The sequence below is a fragment of the Rattus rattus genome, chromosome 12 (genome assembly GCF_011064425.1).
Source record: "Rattus rattus isolate New Zealand chromosome 12, Rrattus_CSIRO_v1, whole genome shotgun sequence".
In the NCBI taxonomy this organism is placed as follows: domain Eukaryota; kingdom Metazoa; phylum Chordata; class Mammalia; order Rodentia; family Muridae; genus Rattus; species Rattus rattus.
In genome coordinates, this window is record NC_046165.1 from 76,260,797 (window position 1) to 76,278,750 (window position 17,954).

A 17,954-nucleotide genomic window follows, 5' to 3' on the forward strand; every position below is an offset into this window, starting at 1 on the left:
CTGAAGGCTTATATCCTTATCAGTAATAGGAGGCAGGGAGAGGAAGACTGGGAATGGCCTGACTTTTGAAGCCTCAAAGCCCATTCCCAGTGACACACCTCCTCCAAGAAGACCACACCTCCCAGTACTTCCCAAACAGTTCCACCAATTAAGGACCAAACAGCATCAGGAATGTATGACATTCTCATTTAAACCACCACAGAGAGCAAGTGAAAATCAGTCACTGCTCTCGAGTGATGGGAGCTACCTTTCCCTAAGATCTTGAGCTGGAAAAAGTTCTTCTGAGCAAGAGCAAAGGGGCCACGATGCCTCAAGCAAATCCTGAGGTCTGCTAATGAGAAAGAAGTGTGGATACTTGTGACATTTACGGCGCTGTGACAGACTGGGATAAACACCTGAGGTAGGCTGATTTAAAAAGGGAAGACTCCTCTTTTTGGCTCCTGGTTTCTGAGGCTATGGTCTATGTTCTGTTGTGCTGGTTCCATTGTCTCTGGAAGAACATCACAACAGAGCAGGGCTGTGGACTAGAGTCATTCCCTTCTGGCAGCCAGGAATACGGGGGTCCTTTGTCCTTCTGAGATACACCCTGCTTAGTTGCTGTCCTCTTGCTGTGAGGAGACAGCATGACGAAGGCAGCTTATGAAAGAAAACATTTAGTTGGGGTCTTATTTACAGTTTCAAAGGGTTCGTCTCTTATCATCATGGCTTGGAGTGTGGCAGCAGGTAGGCATGGCACTGGAGCAGCAGCCAAGAGCTGACATCCTATCTGCAAGTTGTAGGCAGGCAGAGAGGGACTAGGTTTTTGAAACTTCAGAACCCATCCCAAGGGACACATCTCCTCAGACAAGGCCACGACTTCTAATCCTTACCAAACCGTTCCACTCTAATGACCAAGCATTCAAACATAGGAGCCAGTGCAGGCCATTCTCGTTCAAACCACTATGCACCATTTGTGACCTACTTCATCTAAGCCACACTTCTTGCCTTTTGCCACCTTCCAGTAAGGCCATTGCACTAATAAGGGAATCCACTGGTACAACCATTTCCCTCAAAGTCCTACCTCTGAACATTGCTCGATCAGAAGCCAAGTCTTTAACACAGAAATCTTTCAGGGTACACTTAGTGTCCAAACCATAAAAGCACCCATTATCCTTCCTGGTCTCCCCAATTTCATAGCTATTCTTTCCAAGGTTTATGATGTGGGTATATGTGTAGATTCCTGTGTTACCCACAGCCACTTGTAATTTCCAGGCAAGATGGGCGATTGGGAACTGTCGTCCTACAATATTCTTTGTGCTAGCAGTTCCCTCTCCTCCCAAAGAAGCATTGCGTAACCCGGATGACATTCCCTCCACTATTGTTCTACCCCCATGGGAGTCCTGGAGTTCAATGAGGACAGATTCAGATCAGTCCAAGACTTGCCCTTTCTGTTACCTCCCACTCTTTAAACATCCGACTCCTGCTTCTCCCGGCAGTGCCTGAGTGACTTATGAGCCTTCCTGGCCTAACAAGGATTGTCTCCTTGGTATGGACTGGACTTGGTACTGACTTGAATGCCAGGCTGGTCTCCCACCTGTATGAGCAGTGGGTGACGTGTATCCTGTTGTCAGTTGGTGGCAGCTGCAGACAGGCGAGGAAGGAAAAAAGCCAAAGAAGAACCCAGTCAGACTAAGAGACTCCCTAGATCTTGGCAAGATGGTGCCAGTTCCAGCCATGGTCTTGTACAGTCCTCTAAACCTGCTTAGTACTATCTTCCCTTCATCCTTTGACACCGGCATTACCTAGTCTGGGCAGCGACACTTCTCAGGTGGGTATCTGAGCCGCTTTTGGACTTTTTCTGAGACAGACGTTTTGTAGGGTGTATCTTCTAGGTCCTCAGCGCCTAGCTGGTGGTGTGTAGCTGTGTGGGTTGGGGGGCCTAAGCAGTATGTGACGTGGAGGCAAACGGATGGGAAGATATTTGAGCCAAGGAGGAAGAGAGAACGGAGAGACAGATCAAAAGAGAGTGCGTCGGTCAGTCCTTTTCCTATAGCATTCAGCTCCTTCCCTAGATACAAGGAGAAGCAGGAACTTTGTGTGTACTACAAACACTTCTGTGTTTTGAGAGAGTTATTGGAAATCCCAGATAATACTGGAAACTCTTTGGACTCAAGACATAGCTTGTTCACTGTTTCTAATGCCCTGAAAGCATCAAGTAGACTATTTTCCTTACTCACTGCCTTGTTTATGGTCGGTTGATTTAATTTGCTCTTGGCCCTCACGGTATTCTCCACGGTTTATCCAGTAGAACTTTTTTGTGATGATAGAAGTATGCTGTTTGCACAGAAACTCAGTCCTATGAATCCCACGAGGACACTGAATGCTAGGAATATGACCAGTGTGGCGGAGGAACTAATTTTTAAAAGAGTTTTGATTTTATGTGTGTGTGGTGTTTTACCTCCCTGTACCATATGTGTGCAGTACCCATGGAAGCCAGAAGAGGGCATTGGATTCCCCCAGAACTGAAGTGGCCCTCTTGCCTCTCAGAAAAGTAGAATTTTCACCTGCTATAGAAGTCCGGTGATACAGACGTCACTGTCCAGTACCTTAGCCACATGTAGCTATTTGAAGTTCAGCTGAGGACTGGCAAGATGGCTCAGTGGGCAAAAGCACTGGGCTAAGTCTGACCATCTGAGTTCCATCCCTGGGGTGGTAGAACTGATTCCTGTCGTTTGTTCACTGACCGCCCCTCATAGTTGCACGGCCTCCCAGAATGGCTGGGGTGTTCAGCGAATGGATCAAAGACAGATACACATCCGGGAACAGTTGGAGTCAGGTAGGCAGGGCTTTTGGATGGCGAAAGCACAGCGTCCCGGAAGCTTGGTGTGTTTATTACATACAGGGACAGGGAGAAGGGGTTACTGCATATAGCTGAACCAGGAGGCAGATTTAATAAATCGTAGTAGGCACAGTCTTTGCCAGGAACAGTCTTCAGGCCGTAAATAGGGCGGGGTGGGGTGGGGCTATGGCGGAGATTAAAATACACACAGAGCAGAGAGAGGTTTGGCCATTTCCCTGAGCCTGTGGTGCGAGGGGCATTTGCCATTTTCCCATGGATCTGAGGCGTTAGTACCTATGCCAAAAGCACACATTCTTCCAGAACCTCATTGATTTAGGGCTTCTTTCACTCACCACAAACTAGTGGGTGTGTGCTCACACAATGAATGTAACTTTAGAATAAATGTTAAGCCATTAAAGTGATGCAGAATTCAAAGTTCAACTTCTTATCCACCTAAGCCACTTTGTATCCACAAGTAGCCAGTGGCTGCTGGGTTGGATGTATTCCAACAGAGCAAATGTCTACCACTGCAGAAAGTCTCAGGCAGACTGGACATAACCCTCTAAACCTTTCTACACAGTTTGCTTGGGTGGTCAGCTAGTAGGTGATGAACTGGTTTTGTAGATTGCAGCCTGCATGAAAAAATGAAACAAGGTTGGGGATTGAGCTCAGTGGTAGGCGCTTGCCTAGCAAGCGCAAGGCCCTAGTTTGGTCCCCAGTCCCGGGCGGGGTGGGGGTGGGGTGGGGTGGGGTGGGGGTGGGGGTGGGGTGGGGGTGGGGGTGGGGTGGGGGTGGGGGTGGGATGAAACAAGTGCTATTTTGTAGAAACTTTATTTCGGTTTTGTTTCTTTTTCTCCGCCACTGCCTTTCTAATTTGTGGTCTTTATGATGTAACAGGTTTGCAATGAAAAAATAAATCAAAATCTTTGAAAACTTGTGATAAGCAAAAAAGTTTGAAATGCCAGGGGTGGGGGAGTCTGGGTATAAACCTGAGCTCCTGAACTGAGCATAATTTGCTGTCTGTTTGAAGTCTTAGTGCTCTGGCACCAACGTTCCTCTTACTGATCCATTGCTGGTTGCTCCTAAGACTCAAGGGTTTCCTCTTCTTTTTCCCCTTTCCAACTCTGCTCATTCGAGCCACTTTCCTCTATCACCAGCACTCTCTTCTCTTCTCCTGCACTTATCATAGAAGCCTCAGATTAGCTTCCAGGAGGGCTGGTGCCCTTCTTTGACCTTTCATAGCACGCACGGGTTCCAGATTACAGGGTTATAACAGCATTAGGTAGTCCCTCGTTTCTGGCAGTGGATTAAATCCTTTCAATACAGGCACTTTTAAAAATCTACTTTTGCAGTTCAGACACAAGACTAGTCTCTGGAACAAACGAGACATTCATTTAATGCCTATTCAAAGAGCAAACTACAGAATGAAGGACGAAATCAACTGTGCGGACAACAGAAGGGCCACGTAAACTCTGACCATCAGGGGGCGCTCGTGTAGGCGGCCCTCTGCGCAGGCGCGCCGGGAGGAGGCCGCGGCGAAGGTGGAGGCTGAGGCCGGGGGAAGTGAATGGTTTTACCCAGAGGGCCGTGCGCCGCCTTTCTCCGCTGGCCCCGGCGCGCCCGGCAGCTCCTCCCCGGCCATGGCGTTCACTTTCGCGGCCTTCTGCTATATGCTGGCGCTGCTGCTCACCGCCGCGCTCATCTTCTTCGCCATCTGGCACGTGAGTAGCCGGGGCAGGGGGAAAGAGGGCGAGCGACGGCGCAGCATTTTGCAGCTCCGGGCCCGCGGCTGCGCGGGGCCCCGGCTGCTGGCGCGCGCCAGGACGTGGCTAGGCTGCTTGGGCCGTGGACGCGGGGCTGCGCGCTCCCGGGCCAGGGCTCCGGAGGGCCTGGCGTGCGGGGTCCCGGTGTCCACGCCGCCGCGTGCGGGCCCAGGCCGCGCTCCGCTATTCGCGAGCAGGGCTGGGCGGGGCGGGCAGGCGGGCGGCGCCCTGGCTACGCCGGGCCCGCGCGGTTGGGTTGTCCGCGTCCCCCATCGGGGAGGATGCCCAGTGCGCACCGAACGACGTGAAGTTTTCCTAATATTTATCCTTGAATTACCGATTGCCTTTTAAGCCTTCCTCAGAGCATGGCCAAGATCGGATAGTTGTTGCATTTCCAACGCTGCTTTGCAGCACTCGATGCACGATTTTCTAGTAGAACACCGTGGTTCGGTGACGAGTTCCTGGTGAACTTCGAGGCAGCTTGGATTGATTACTTCGTTGGCCACATCTCCAAGTTTTTCCCTTAAGTCATACTTGGATCGCGAGAGCTTTTCAGGAGACAGCCTTTCAATCCACCCCTGTGGCCTGGGTCCTTGATTTAATAGAGGGAGTTTTAATTTGATTTTGAAAAATCCACAGAAACCTTCGGGTCCTCATATCGTTGCAGGGTGGACACACATTCTTACTGTGCTCTGTCCCTGGTGACAGTTCTATTTGAGACAGAGAATTTGAGTGTCTCTACTGCTTAGCACCACTGAAAGCTCTCTGGAGATCAGCAATCATCAAAAGTTGAGCTGATTTGTTTCCACCCTCCCAGTACTTTCTGGAATAATGGCATAATTTGAATGATGGGGCGGGCTCAACCTCGTGTAAATACTAAATCAGGTTTCATCACTATCCTGTGCGTGATTAAACGGCAGCAGATTAACAGGTTGCAGAAGTTGCAGAAATACAGCGATATATACCCCGGGTCCCTCTTGCCAAGCAGTGTGATTGTCTTTAGAGACTGGCTGCCTATGGATGGGGAATGCCGAGGTCCGGTGTTCACCATGTCAGAAATAACTGCTACTTCAGGACGCTCACTAGTTGCAATCAGAGGTTGGGAGAGCATCTTCTGCTCTTTGGTGGAAGAACAGCAAGATAGATAGCTCAGGAATGTGAGCTGGCCCCACCTTTGTTTCAGATGAAGCTAAAGTGTCTGGCTCCTTACCATCTGTAAATGTAGCTTTGAGTCATTTGCTCTTTTTATAAATGTCCTCTGGGATGGTTGGAGATTAGTGGAAGAGATCTGGGCGCTTTCCCACACTTTCCACATTCAGTGTTTAGTTTAAGAAACACCTGCAATTTTAAAAAAGTGGGTAATTTTATTAGAAAGGAATGTGTCTAGGTGAAATAGATAATTTTAAGTCCTGTTATAGGCTTAAAGAAAGTTGTACCACAGATTAGAGGAGAGCTTTTGGATTTATTTCAGATAATTACAGAGCTTTTGGGGAAATAATTTTAAATGCATGCCTTTACATTATTAGAAACCCATTCAGCAATCCTTTTACTCAAAAGGTCCCTAGGAACCGACTGAAAGAGACTGTTCTTAAAAGTTAGTTTTGACGAGGGATGTGCTCTCTTGGCAAAGTACCTTCCTAACATGCACAAAACCCCACACTTCTTAGTACTGCATAAATCCCGCCACATAAACCGGGCATGGGGTGTGAATGTGATCCCAGCACTGGGGACACGGTGACAGGATCTCTGGAAGTCCTGAACTCTGGGTTACATGAAGCCATGCCTTCAAAGATGGCTGCGTGGTAATTCGCTATGTATTTGAGTCAGAATTACCTGCTAAATACAAGTACTGCAGTCGTGAGCCTTGCCTTGAATTTGTTACTAAGGTAGACTTAGGAATGTATCCCACACAGTGTGATGTAGCTGCCTGTTAATATTCAGAACTGATCAAAGCCTATCTCCTCCAAACTGCACACTTATACTTTTAATATTTATCGTGGTAGAAATCAGCGTCAAAGGGAATCCTTTTTGTTGAGGTCTGTGCATTTAACACTGTTAGACGAGCGTTTTCTTTTTTTTTAAAGCTCCCTTTCATTCAGTGAAGTGCTGCACGTTAGGATCTTAGACCCTGAGCCATAGTAACGCTCAGAATAAGATCTTTGCTGCTGTGTTTTTAACCTGAGGTGGTTTTATTTTTTGTAGTCCTGGAAATAATAAGACGGTTATGCTTAAAAGTCACATGGAAGCAGGGGGCTTTCCTGCGCCTTGGCGCCTCTGTGCTTCTCCTCCCCCATGTGGGAGCTGTAAGCGTCAGTAAAAGATCATTTCAGGCCCCATCCCTGCTCTTGAAGGAATCCTGCGATTTCCTCAGACCCTTTATTTTTTTAATTTTAGTTTTTCAAGTAATTATTATTATTTTTTTTTACATTGTAAAAATTAAAATGTAATTGTATCATTTCCCTCCGTTTCTTTTTCTTTCTCCTTCTCCTCCCACCCCCTCTCTATCTCCTCACCTCTTTGGATGTTACATTTTAATATTCAGTTATTTTTTATTTCCTATCTCTGTTTAGAGGCTTTAGCACAGAGGGTTAGACGGTGTGTATCTTATACACTTCTAGAGATTAAGAGAAGCCTGTGCTCTTCTGAAACCAAGAACTTTAACTGAGAGGCGAGCCCAGGGAAAGCTAGGAATAGGTAGCTATTGGTCATGATAGTGAGGAGTTCTGTGGCAGCACACCTCTGAGAGAGAGGTGTGGCTGATGACACCAACTGAAGCAGGTCCCCGTTCCGCTTTGACCCCTGACATGAATTAATGCCACAGGGTATGGATCCCCAGCTTTGGCTCATTTTAACCTTGAAGGTGTGTATAAGGATATTGAGACACATAGGTTTAAAATTGTGTTCTCCTAGAAGCACGGGCAAACTCTGCTTTATCAGTGTGTGTAGTTGGGCATAAATTGAATTGTTTGAGTCCACTCTAGCGTCCCAGAGTACCAAGCCAAGGGAGAAGGCTGCACAGACGATTACAAGTGGTCTCTCTCCCTGAAGCTGCACACTGCCCTGGGGCAGACGAACATGCATGCAGATAGAGTAGACACCATACTGGCCATACTGGCCGCTTACAAAAGGAGATGCAGACAGGTATACAGGAAGTTCTGCCCAAAGAAGATGGGGAACAGCAACAGAAGGAGAGGAACAGGAAGAAGGGCTTTCAGGATGAGGGAAACCTTGCATAAATAGCTACACGAGTAGGGAAAGCTCATGTCACATAGGAAAAGCAGCTTGCCTGGAAGCATTGGGTAAACGGCAGTTTAAGGTCACAGTGGGTGCAGACCTCAAGATGTAGGCAATGGCGGAGTCGTGATGACGTGTCTTCAGGGCTTAATCTGATTGTCATTCTTTCTTTTTAACCTTTTTTTTTTTTTTAAATAGCATTCAAGTTACTGTGTAAATTGGGACTGAAATGTTGTTACACTTTTAGTGATGTTTTGATGGTTGGGGCGGGCTTGTTGCTGCTTTCCGTTAAAGTGAGTGGTCCTAACTGTTGCAACTTTATTTTAGATCATAGCATTTGATGAGCTGAAGACCGATTACAAGAACCCTATAGACCAGTGTAATACCCTGAATCCTGTAAGTTATGACATCGCTCTCATCTTTAGATCTTAAAGACCTATTTGCTTTTAACTTTTTAATAACTTAAAAAAAAGGCCAGTATTCTCGGTAGCATGATGTGTCCGAATGTTTTGAAGTAGGCAGAATGAAGTTCTCTTTCCTGTCGCCCTTGACTGTTCTGTTATTAATCTGCCAGAGATCTTGTCAGCTGTCGTACTAACATTCTTCCAATCTGCTTTTTACATTGTCGGCCAAAGACAGTTGAAAAGGTCAAAAAGATTAAAAGAGTCAAAATTGCCCTAAAGGTGTGTACTGCTTTTTAGTTGAATGTCATCATCTGGCGGGGAGGGCGAGGGCATTCGTCTCTGTATCGTTCCGCTCAGTGTGCTCCTTCATATGCCTGTTGACGGTTATGATTTCATGAAACTTCACATTCTATGCAAACGTTTGCTTGCTGGCCCAGTCAAGTAGGGAAAGCTGTTAAATGCTTATGCTTTTTTCTCATGTTATAGCCATAGGCACATCTGTATTAAATTCCTTAGCCCAGCGTTTGAAAGTTAGTCAATCTAAAGTGACATTCACAGTGGGGAAATCATTCTCAGCCTGTGGCTTGGACACGCGGACTGTAGTGTGGACTTAGCTGCCATATCTAGCTTCAACTTTGGTTATGCGTCTGGCGGGAACTGCAAGTGTCTATGTGGTTATTCCTAGTATATTGTATCTACCTCAGATTTCTAAAACAGGTCTGTCTTACCTTGACCTGTGATAGATTTGTCGAGAATGTGGCTCCATTGTGTTTTGGGTTGATATTAAATACATATTTGGCATCTGAAGGAAGATTCTTCTCTGGTCTGTAGGTTTGATTTTGCCCGACTGGTCAGTAGCTAAAGAGTTGCTTGTGAAGAAAGCAGCAGATTAGAAAGCAGCAGCTGCCCTCAAAGCTACTGCGGGACAGCGAGGAGACCAGGTTCCTTGCATCCTCAGGCTCTGATTTGGCCAAGCCCTCAAAAGCTAGCTCGCTACTTTATCCTTGTTTCCCAGGTAAACGTAGACACCTTTTACAGTAAGACTACGTAGGACCAACCACAAGTTTCAATCAAGGCTTCCCTGCTTTCGTAGAAGTTAAACCTGAGAAAGATGCTTTGTGGTTGGAAAGTAACAGGTGTGCGTTGTAGAAGGTCTTTGCCCTGGTAGTTAAAACCAGTTGTCAAGAAGTCCGGAAGCTGGGATCTTTTAAGATTGTTAAGTGTTCTGTGTTCTCCGGCAGTTTATTGTGTCAAATATTGAAGTGATGAGGTTACAGCTGTTATCAAATGAGCACTTCTCTGGATGCAGGGCTCTGCACAGAGGTGGCTTCCCCGGAGTCTTTTGTTCAGGTACCTGACTTGTTATTCTCATGAGTAGGACACTTGATTGAGTTGCTCTGTGAGGTCCAGGTACTCTCCATGGCTAATGTCAGAGAGGTTAAGGCAGAGACCATAGTTATAAGCTAGACAGCCTGATTTTTGACATTTAAACCGTGTTTTCCTAATTTATTTAACTTTAAGAGGGAGACATTTAATTGTAGCAAATAGTGTGTGATTTCTGGCTTTTCTCAATGGAAAGAAATTCATACTGAGAAAAGACAAATGCTTGGGGAGGGGAGACCACTGTTCCAGCGCCATGAGCTGCGATTTGGGTAGGGTGCCGATGATTGGCTGAACAGCAGTGCATCTGACAGTTTTCCCTATTGAAATTTGTTTTTACAGTTCTGCCAAAGTATGGGGGAAGACAAGTACTCTTTTTAAAAATGTAAACTTAATAAGGGAATATAGTTTTTCATGTTTCAGTACTAATCATTTCAGTCATGTTTTGCATGAGGTATTTTTTTTTCTAGGTACTAGGCTTTATATGACCTTTGGGTTGTAAATAGAATGAATTTTGTGATAATTGAATGATTGAAAAGCTCTGGTTTTTAGCCAGGTGTTGGTGGTGCATGCCTTTAATCCTAGCACTTGGGAGGCAGAGGCAGGTGAATATCTGAATATGAGTTCAAGGCCAGCTTCGACAACTGTCAAAGTTCTAGGACAACCAACAGCCAAGGCCACCCTGTCTCTGGAAAAAAAAAAAAAAAAGAAAGAAAGAAAAGAGAGGTTCTGATTTAGGTGAGAAGCACATAGTGTTTCTGGACATTTTGAGGAGCGGGAGGGGTAGAAGCTGCAGGGCCTGTGGTAGCTAGCGCTTTCTCTAAGGACAAATTAGGAGTGTTGGGGCAGTGTGATTCTCAAGTTTCTCCCGTCACCTCAGTCTGAGTGCAGTTGCAAAGCAATTAATTTCGTCAGGTCTCAGGCTTTCGAGCTGAAGTAGGTCTGTCAGAGTTAAAGCAGAGTACTGTCATTTAAACGGACGTTGTGAAGGCACTTCCGGTGGGGATTGTGGTGCATGCTCTTCTTGGTCTGTTCTGGTTGTAGTTAGAGTTTCAGTGATGTCCTTTTGATAAAAATTTGACGTTAAATTAAATCATACACGTCTGTATCACATATTTATATCTGTATAGTGGGAGCTTATCTTCATTTTCACATTGCTTAACTTTGTAGAAAATATCTGTTAGTGACTTAATTGGCTCTGCTAGGATTTTCTTTGAAGTAATGTTCATTAAAAGTTGATACAGGGCTGGGGTAAGCGCAGTGGAAGAGTGCTGGCTAGAATGTGACCGTGGGTTTGATTCCGGCGCCGGGGAAAGTCAGTTGGCCGTGGCTTGCCACTGGAGAGGTAGTTTGGGAGCTTTAGACGAGGCTTGAGCATGTAGGGCAGTTTGATTTCTTCTGCAGCCATGGCCTTCTCTCAGAAGGACCTGGTTCACACTGGTTTACCTGGTGTGAAACCAGTTGATGAATTGGGCTTTGCATCTGTGACTTAGGGATTTGCGCTAGAATTGTCATCCAACAGTTTTGATGTTTTATTTAACAACTCGTTAGATCACGCTGAATCATTTAGGATAAAGATGATTTAAAACAAGTCATTAGGTCTTCATCATCTTAATAATGCATGTATGTCATTTGAATTAATTTTCCCTCACTACTTATCGAAAGGCTTGTTTTCTTTTGAGTTTTGAGGCTCTGCTGGTCTTCTGCCATGTAGCATTTTGTGACCAGGCAGGCATAGGGGAACCCAAAGGCAGTGTAATAATGGGGGCTCTGGAACCTGGCAGTTCCTTACATGGTTTCAAGTTGCGACTTTTCCCTCCTACATTGCAGAAAGTGTGTCTCTCGCATTGTGTGCCTCAGTGTCCGCCCCAGCTGTGCTGAGATGTTGGCTGGCTGGCTTTCCATTGAACAACTTGTGGGAAAGTGATGTGACTCGCTAAATATTGTACATGTAGCATTCTTGGTTTTGTTCAAGGCTTAAAACACGCGAACTTACAAATGGGAGATTGTTTCATGGATTTTTTTTTATCATGTTGCATGTGCTCAGGTTATTTCAGTTCTGAGTCATTTTTACTGAGTGATGGAAATAAAAGCATTCTACTTTACCTACAAGTAATTGAACAATCTGGGTGATAATCGCAATTCAATTTGCTGCTCTCAGAATTTGAGTTTTAAATTTCTTGTCTTACTTTTCTAGTGGAAGCTTCTTATCCTCTGGCCAGCTTGCTTATAATCATACTTCTGGTAAAAGCCAAGTGTGGAGATAACAGACACTCAGCCGCACCTTTGATTTGGGGGTCTAAGAAACAGTGGACGCGGGGTTGTCATTGCCTTGCAGATGAGCGGCTGTCCGCTGAGCACTGTGGTAATGGTCTGTGTTTCCTTCCAGCTTGTGCTTCCAGAGTACCTCATCCATGCTTTCTTCTGTGTCATGTTTCTCTGTGCAGCAGAGTGGCTCACCCTCGGCCTCAATATGCCCCTTTTGGCATACCATATTTGGAGGTAATATTTAAATATACTTAAAATATTGCCTTAATTGAATTTTAGTTTTGCTGTGGTTGATACAGTCATCTTTGATATTATGTGTCTTCATGAGGATTGAAAGTTATTTCGCATTGACTCAGCTCAGGTCAGTAAGCAGAGCCCTTGTAGGACTTTGTGATTCCCCAAAGGACCTCAGTCACATTTCCACACACAAGTCTGATGTGTACAGCCAAGTGAATTTATATCCAAGTGAATTTCCATGCACACATGTACATGGAAATTCACACAGATTAAGATATAGCACTTCTAGCTCTCAGAACACTTTCTGCACCCAATATCAAATTGTTACCCCCGGGCCTTTTGCACATTTTAAACTTCATATAGATCAAAATGTACAGTGTGTCTTCTTCATGCTTACTTTATAGTTTTTAAAGCATTTAGCTATGTTATAGATGAGAACCAAATTACATAGGCTTACATAGTTAGCGTCTGACCCTCATAGAGTTTTTTCTCTCACTCCCCATAAATTGAAAGCTTTGTTTCAAGTGGATATGTCAGAATCTCATATCTCTCTGTTAGGAAATATGTGAAAGGATATTTTGCTAATATGTCTGTATCTGAATGAACCTTTTCGGAAAACTGTACTCACGTTAGAGGTAGAAAGGGGAGGGATGCAAAGCCGTGAACGATGGAACAAAGGGCCCGCTCCTGGGCGTGTGAAGTTACGTTGCGATAAGTGTTAAAACGCCTCGGGCTGGAGAGCTGACTGTTCTTCTAGAAGACCTGGGTTCAGTTCCTAGCACCCGCATGGTGGCTTACAACGGTCTGTAACTCTAGTTTCAGAGGAGCTCATGCCCTCTTTTGGCCTCTGTGGGCACTGCATGCACATGGTGCACATGCGTACATGCAGGCTACACACTCAGACACATAAAGTAAATCTGAAAGGAAACACCCGAGTTCTCTGTTTTTACTGGATTTCTGAAATCTAAGAGACCATATGTGATCTGTATGGCTGTCCCGTGCTTATGGTCTTTAGTTTTAGGATTAAGACGGTAAAAATAAGCTTGTATCTGCAAGCAGAGATGTGCCCTGTGTCTGGAGCACCGATCCCTGTAGCAAATGTGAGAGAAGAAAGACCCCTCCCCACCTGGAGGCCCTGCCCCTCCCATATGCTAATGACCGTGTCTGTTTCAGGTATATGAGTAGACCGGTGATGAGTGGCCCTGGCCTCTATGACCCGACGACCATCATGAATGCAGACATTCTAGCCTACTGTCAGAAGGAAGGATGGTGCAAACTAGCTTTCTACCTTCTAGCGTTTTTTTACTACCTATACGGGTAAGTTTGAAACGGAAGTGAAGGCGTGACTGGGCTTGGTGCCTAGCCGTGTGCAGACTTGAGCACCCTGCAGAAGACTTGGTGTCTTCAATGGGGGAAGTGGTGGCAGGGTGCCAGCAGGCCCCCAAAAGGGCATATGTCTGGCCAGCAAGTAGCACACTGGGACTAAGCGGCAGAGGCAGGAGACTGCCTGATGGACAGGAACTGAAGAGTGTTCAGATGAGCGTGGTGAAGCTAGAAGACGATTGCTCAGGGTCAAGTCAGGAAGACCCAGGCAGCCTGGGTCAATTTTGTACTTCTTTTGACTTTTGTTTCAGAGTACCCTATGTCAAGCACATCAAAGCAACAGCAGACTAGCATAGAACCTGTAAGATGCCGTAGGAGTGTCTCTTTAAACTGTGTGAGCATCTGCAGAGCTCCCCTTCTAACTTAGTTACACTGGGGCGGGAGGGTTGGCTCAGCTGGCAGCTGCTTCCCAACGAACAACCCACATGGAGGGTCATAGGATTCGATGCCTTCTTCTGGCCTGTGAGGGCACTGCACACACGTGGTGCACAGACAAACATGCAGGCAAAACACCCAGACACAGAAAATAATAAAAATATTAGAAATGAGCTATTTTGAGTTGAAATAATTAAGCCTCTATTAGTTTACATTTATTATCTGTGAAACTCTATTCATTGGCCTCTATCGTCCTGGCTTCCATTATAGATAAGGACAAATGAAGTCAGTGTCGTGAATTGTCTTATGTGCACCTAGAGATGCATAGGTGTAGTTAGTAGGCTCATCCTTTTGGTTGTGACGCTCGCCCTTAAGGCTGCACCGTCCAGCCGTGTGAACAGGTGGTGAATGGTGAAGTTCTCCCTGTTTTCCACCTGATTCTCGTGTTCTTATTTTTTTTTTTTTGGCTAACTTCTAGGCACTGCTGGGATGTAGTGGGCATTTAAAATAGACTCTGAGAGAGCAAGCCTGTGTGAATGCTTGCACTGGAGACATACTTGTGGGGAATGTTCACCAGGACATGAAGGCACGAAGCTTTTCCAGTTTTAAAATTGCCCGTGTGTGCTCTTCTCCAAGCCTCATGTTGAGATAAGAGTATGCACTTCGCACCGTCCCCTGTGCCTCTCTTTAAAAAATGTTTTTCTTTTAAATTTTCTGAGAATTTCACGCACTGTGTTTTGGTTACATTTCCTCTCTCCTGACCCCTCCCAGTGTTTGTGACGTCACCGTTGATGTAGAATGGCCCTGGGTACTTGTGTGTCTAAATCATATATTTACTGCCCCTCGTGGGTTGTACACCGTTTGCTGTCCCCATTTCTGTTGCCCAGAGCTGTTCAGTAGACTATGATTGGGACGTCCTTTGACCATTCCCTTGCATAAGTGGCAGCTCCGGCCTCCCGAGGCTGCTTGGAGAGCTGAGTGACTTCATGCCCACAGAGGATCTAACAGCTGCGGGATGGACCACATCTCCTGAGATGCCCCCTCCTGTGATTATGTGCTGCTCCTGGGTGGTGTTGAATTGCTTCTGTGAGCTCTGGTTCTCACTGAGTGTTCGGCTGCACTATTCTGCTTGCTAAAACTGGAAAAGAACTAGGGGCAACAGGCAGACATCCACGCTAGTTGAAATCACACTGTCAGCGGTCTTCCCGTGACGCTGATACTATGCATGAGCTGGCTGTGTAAAGCGGCTCTATGAGTTTTGACTTGTTGTAAAGAGGAGTATTTGAATTAACAGCTTCTCTCTTTGTTTCAGCATGATCTATGTTTTGGTGAGCTCTTAGAACCACACAGAAGAACCGGTCCAGTTAAGTGCATGCAAAACGCCACCAGTGAAGGGATTCTATCCAGCAAGGTCCTGTTTCCAAGAGTAGCCTATGGAATCTGATCAGTTACTTTAAAAAATGACTTCTTATTTTTTAAATGTTTCCACATTTTTTGCTTGTGGAAAGACTGTTTTCATATGTTCTACCTGGATAAAGAATTTAAATGGAATTACGTATAAATTAATATAAAATGATTACCTCTGGTGTTGACAGGTTGAACTTGCACTCTTAAGGACCAGCCATAACCCTCCGAGTGATTGCATTAATTACAGGCCGCCCTCAGTCTGTTGGAAGCTTTGTTTAGAGGACTTGTTGGGCTCATTTTGGTTTTATTGAAATGCCATCTAAATATAAATTAGCCGTAGATAATGAGGTGCTTCTGGTGAACTGAAAGCGTGGGAAGCATCGTAGGTTTCCTGCTTATCACTGTAGATGATTATACATGGACACAGCCGTAGGAAGAGTGGGGTCTCGTTCCCTGCCGACTTGAATATTATCCCTATGTATTGCATGAGAGGGGTCTCCCTCACTCCATCAGAGTAATACACTTGCTGTAATTCTTAAGCCTAAGTGCTAATACACATGCCGAGTTACCTGTAAAGAATGCACTTAAAGCTATTCTAAATGGGTTTTTATTTGTAAGACATTATTATCTAAGAAATCGGTTATATTAATGCTTACTGTTCTAATCCAGTGGTCAAGGTATTAAGAATTTGCAAGTACTTTAGATTTTCAAAAAACGAATGAGAGAACTGTGTAACCGCCCCGCTGTTCCTTCAGTGCAACACAATAAAACTCTGAAATGAAGATGCTTTGCCGTGCACTGTTTTAAAGACGACAAACAGCTATTTCTCAAACCCGCTCAACCCAGCATAATAAAACACACTGCTGTCATTTTTAGAAGTGAATTATTATATTGTCTGTTTCTTAAAAGTACTGTTGAAGAGTTTTGACCCCTAGGCCATCACCGTTATCATTTGATAGAATTCTCAGCCTCTGCCGGCACAGCCCCACCGTCATCCTTTCACCGATAGCCAAGTTCCTGGGACATGTGCTGTCTAAGTGCCATGGTTTGCGTTCTCAGGCAGCCGGCTCAGAGGTCAGCTTGAAGCCACCCCTGCATATGAGCTCTGCCTGCTGCTTGTGAGGTACACGTGCTTGCGTGCTTTCACAAGCATCCTTAGAGTGAGGGCGAAGGCATTGAACCCACTGTAAGTAATTTACAGGTCTCCTCAGCAAATGATAAGACAGCTAATTTGTAGAGATTCCCTAATAATCAGGGTGTGTGTGGATGTGTGCTGCTGTTTACTCCAAGGAGTTCCTGTACTGTTCTGTTCTTTAGTGGAATTACCCTTCCCCAGCCTGGGGAGAGATGCTACCGTCTGGAGATTAGGTGATAGTGTGGAGCTGGGGGAAGGGAAGAGTGAGGAGGGGGGTCAGGCCATGTCACAGAGAAAAGCGTACAGACTGTCCTGTGGTCTGCAGCACCTCCTGGACTCCTTCGTGCAGCCGCCTGCTGGCCACTGAAGACATGCCGGGAGTGTGGCCCAACCGGTCGTTTGCTTCTAAACCCTAATTACAGCACAGCCACGCCTCATTTTCCTCACTCGTTCATAAGGACTATGGACCTCGAGAGATCCGGCCAAGGTTTAAATGCACGGAGGTTTCCTGGGATTTTATATTACTATTCTTGTTTGTCTAAGTTCTCTCGACAGACAGCACTTATAACTTTTAAGAAACTTCCTCTTATTTTGAATTTTCTTTATGATTAGTTGAAACTTTATTTTTTCCCCCAAATTAGATGCATTTCCAGATGATTGTTGGAGAACAGTGAGGTTCATTCACTGTGTCACTGGTAGGCTTTAGTGTCCGGATGTGGTTGTGCGTAGAAGGGCCAAGTGCTTGGGTGGTCTCACTTGCCTTCCCGAGTTTTCTGGAAGTAGATTCTTTTCTTTTCTTTTCTTTTCTTTTTTTTGGAGCTGGGGACCGAACCCAGGGCCTTGCGCTTGCTAGGCAAGCGCTCTACCATTGAGCTAAATCCCCAACCCCTCTTTTCTTTTTTTAAAGTGTTTCTTTGTGTATCCCTGCCTACCAGGCTGGCCTCAAACTCTGAGATCTGCCTGCCTCTGCCTCCCAAGGGCTGGGACTAAGGGCGAGCTGCATCATTGGCTGGCATGTGTACTTTTTTCTACTGTTCCTAGACTAATTACTGGAGAGCGGCTAATGATCTGTGTGTCTCTTCCTGCTGGGAAAGCTCACATTGTGACTAGCACTTTATCCAGCCCATTCAGACGCAGTCCTAAAACGCATGTACATCCGATTGTCATTTCCTACATGCAGACGTACAGCTCAGTAATCAAGTCAGTTGGAAGCCAGACATTTACATACATACATTTTAGAGGGGAAAGAAAAGACTAGAAAGACATGGTTTTGAAGTCTTGCAGAGTGATGCCTAGAAAGACGTTCTGCTGCTGGGTTTATTGACTAGATTTCCTACCGCCATTTACTTTGACTAAAATTCAGGTATCTCCACCAAATGTCTGAAAGGAGTGGAGAGCAGCTGCTTAGTCCATTTGCTTTGCAGTAATGGTAGCCACAAGGCGACGGGTCTGAGGTAGTGTGGGGGGTGTTCTACTGCATTTCCTTGATACACATTGTAGGAGACATGCAGAAAAGACATCTTGTAGATGTCAGTGCCACTATACAGATT

General features: G+C 45.6%; 1 protein-coding gene across 2 annotated transcripts; it reads left to right on the top strand.

Moving 5' to 3' along the window:
* Positions 1-4,333: 4,333 nt before the first annotated feature.
* On the top strand, positions 4,334-16,147 carry Cnih1 (cornichon family AMPA receptor auxiliary protein 1). Of its 2 annotated transcripts, XM_032917798.1 has the most exons (6): positions 4,334-4,539; positions 8,143-8,211; positions 8,451-8,498; positions 11,989-12,101; positions 13,278-13,421; positions 15,175-16,147. In XM_032917798.1, exons 1-6 carry the CDS (start codon positions 4,459-4,461, stop codon positions 15,200-15,202), a joined length of 483 nt encoding a protein of 160 aa, XP_032773689.1. In that variant the 5' UTR covers positions 4,334-4,458; the 3' UTR covers positions 15,203-16,147. The 2 variants fall into 2 exon arrangements, with proteins under 2 accessions (XP_032773689.1, XP_032773691.1); XM_032917800.1 differs by lacking the exon at positions 8,451-8,498 and having other exon boundaries at positions 4,340-4,539.
* Positions 16,148-17,954: the final 1,807 nt, after the last annotated feature.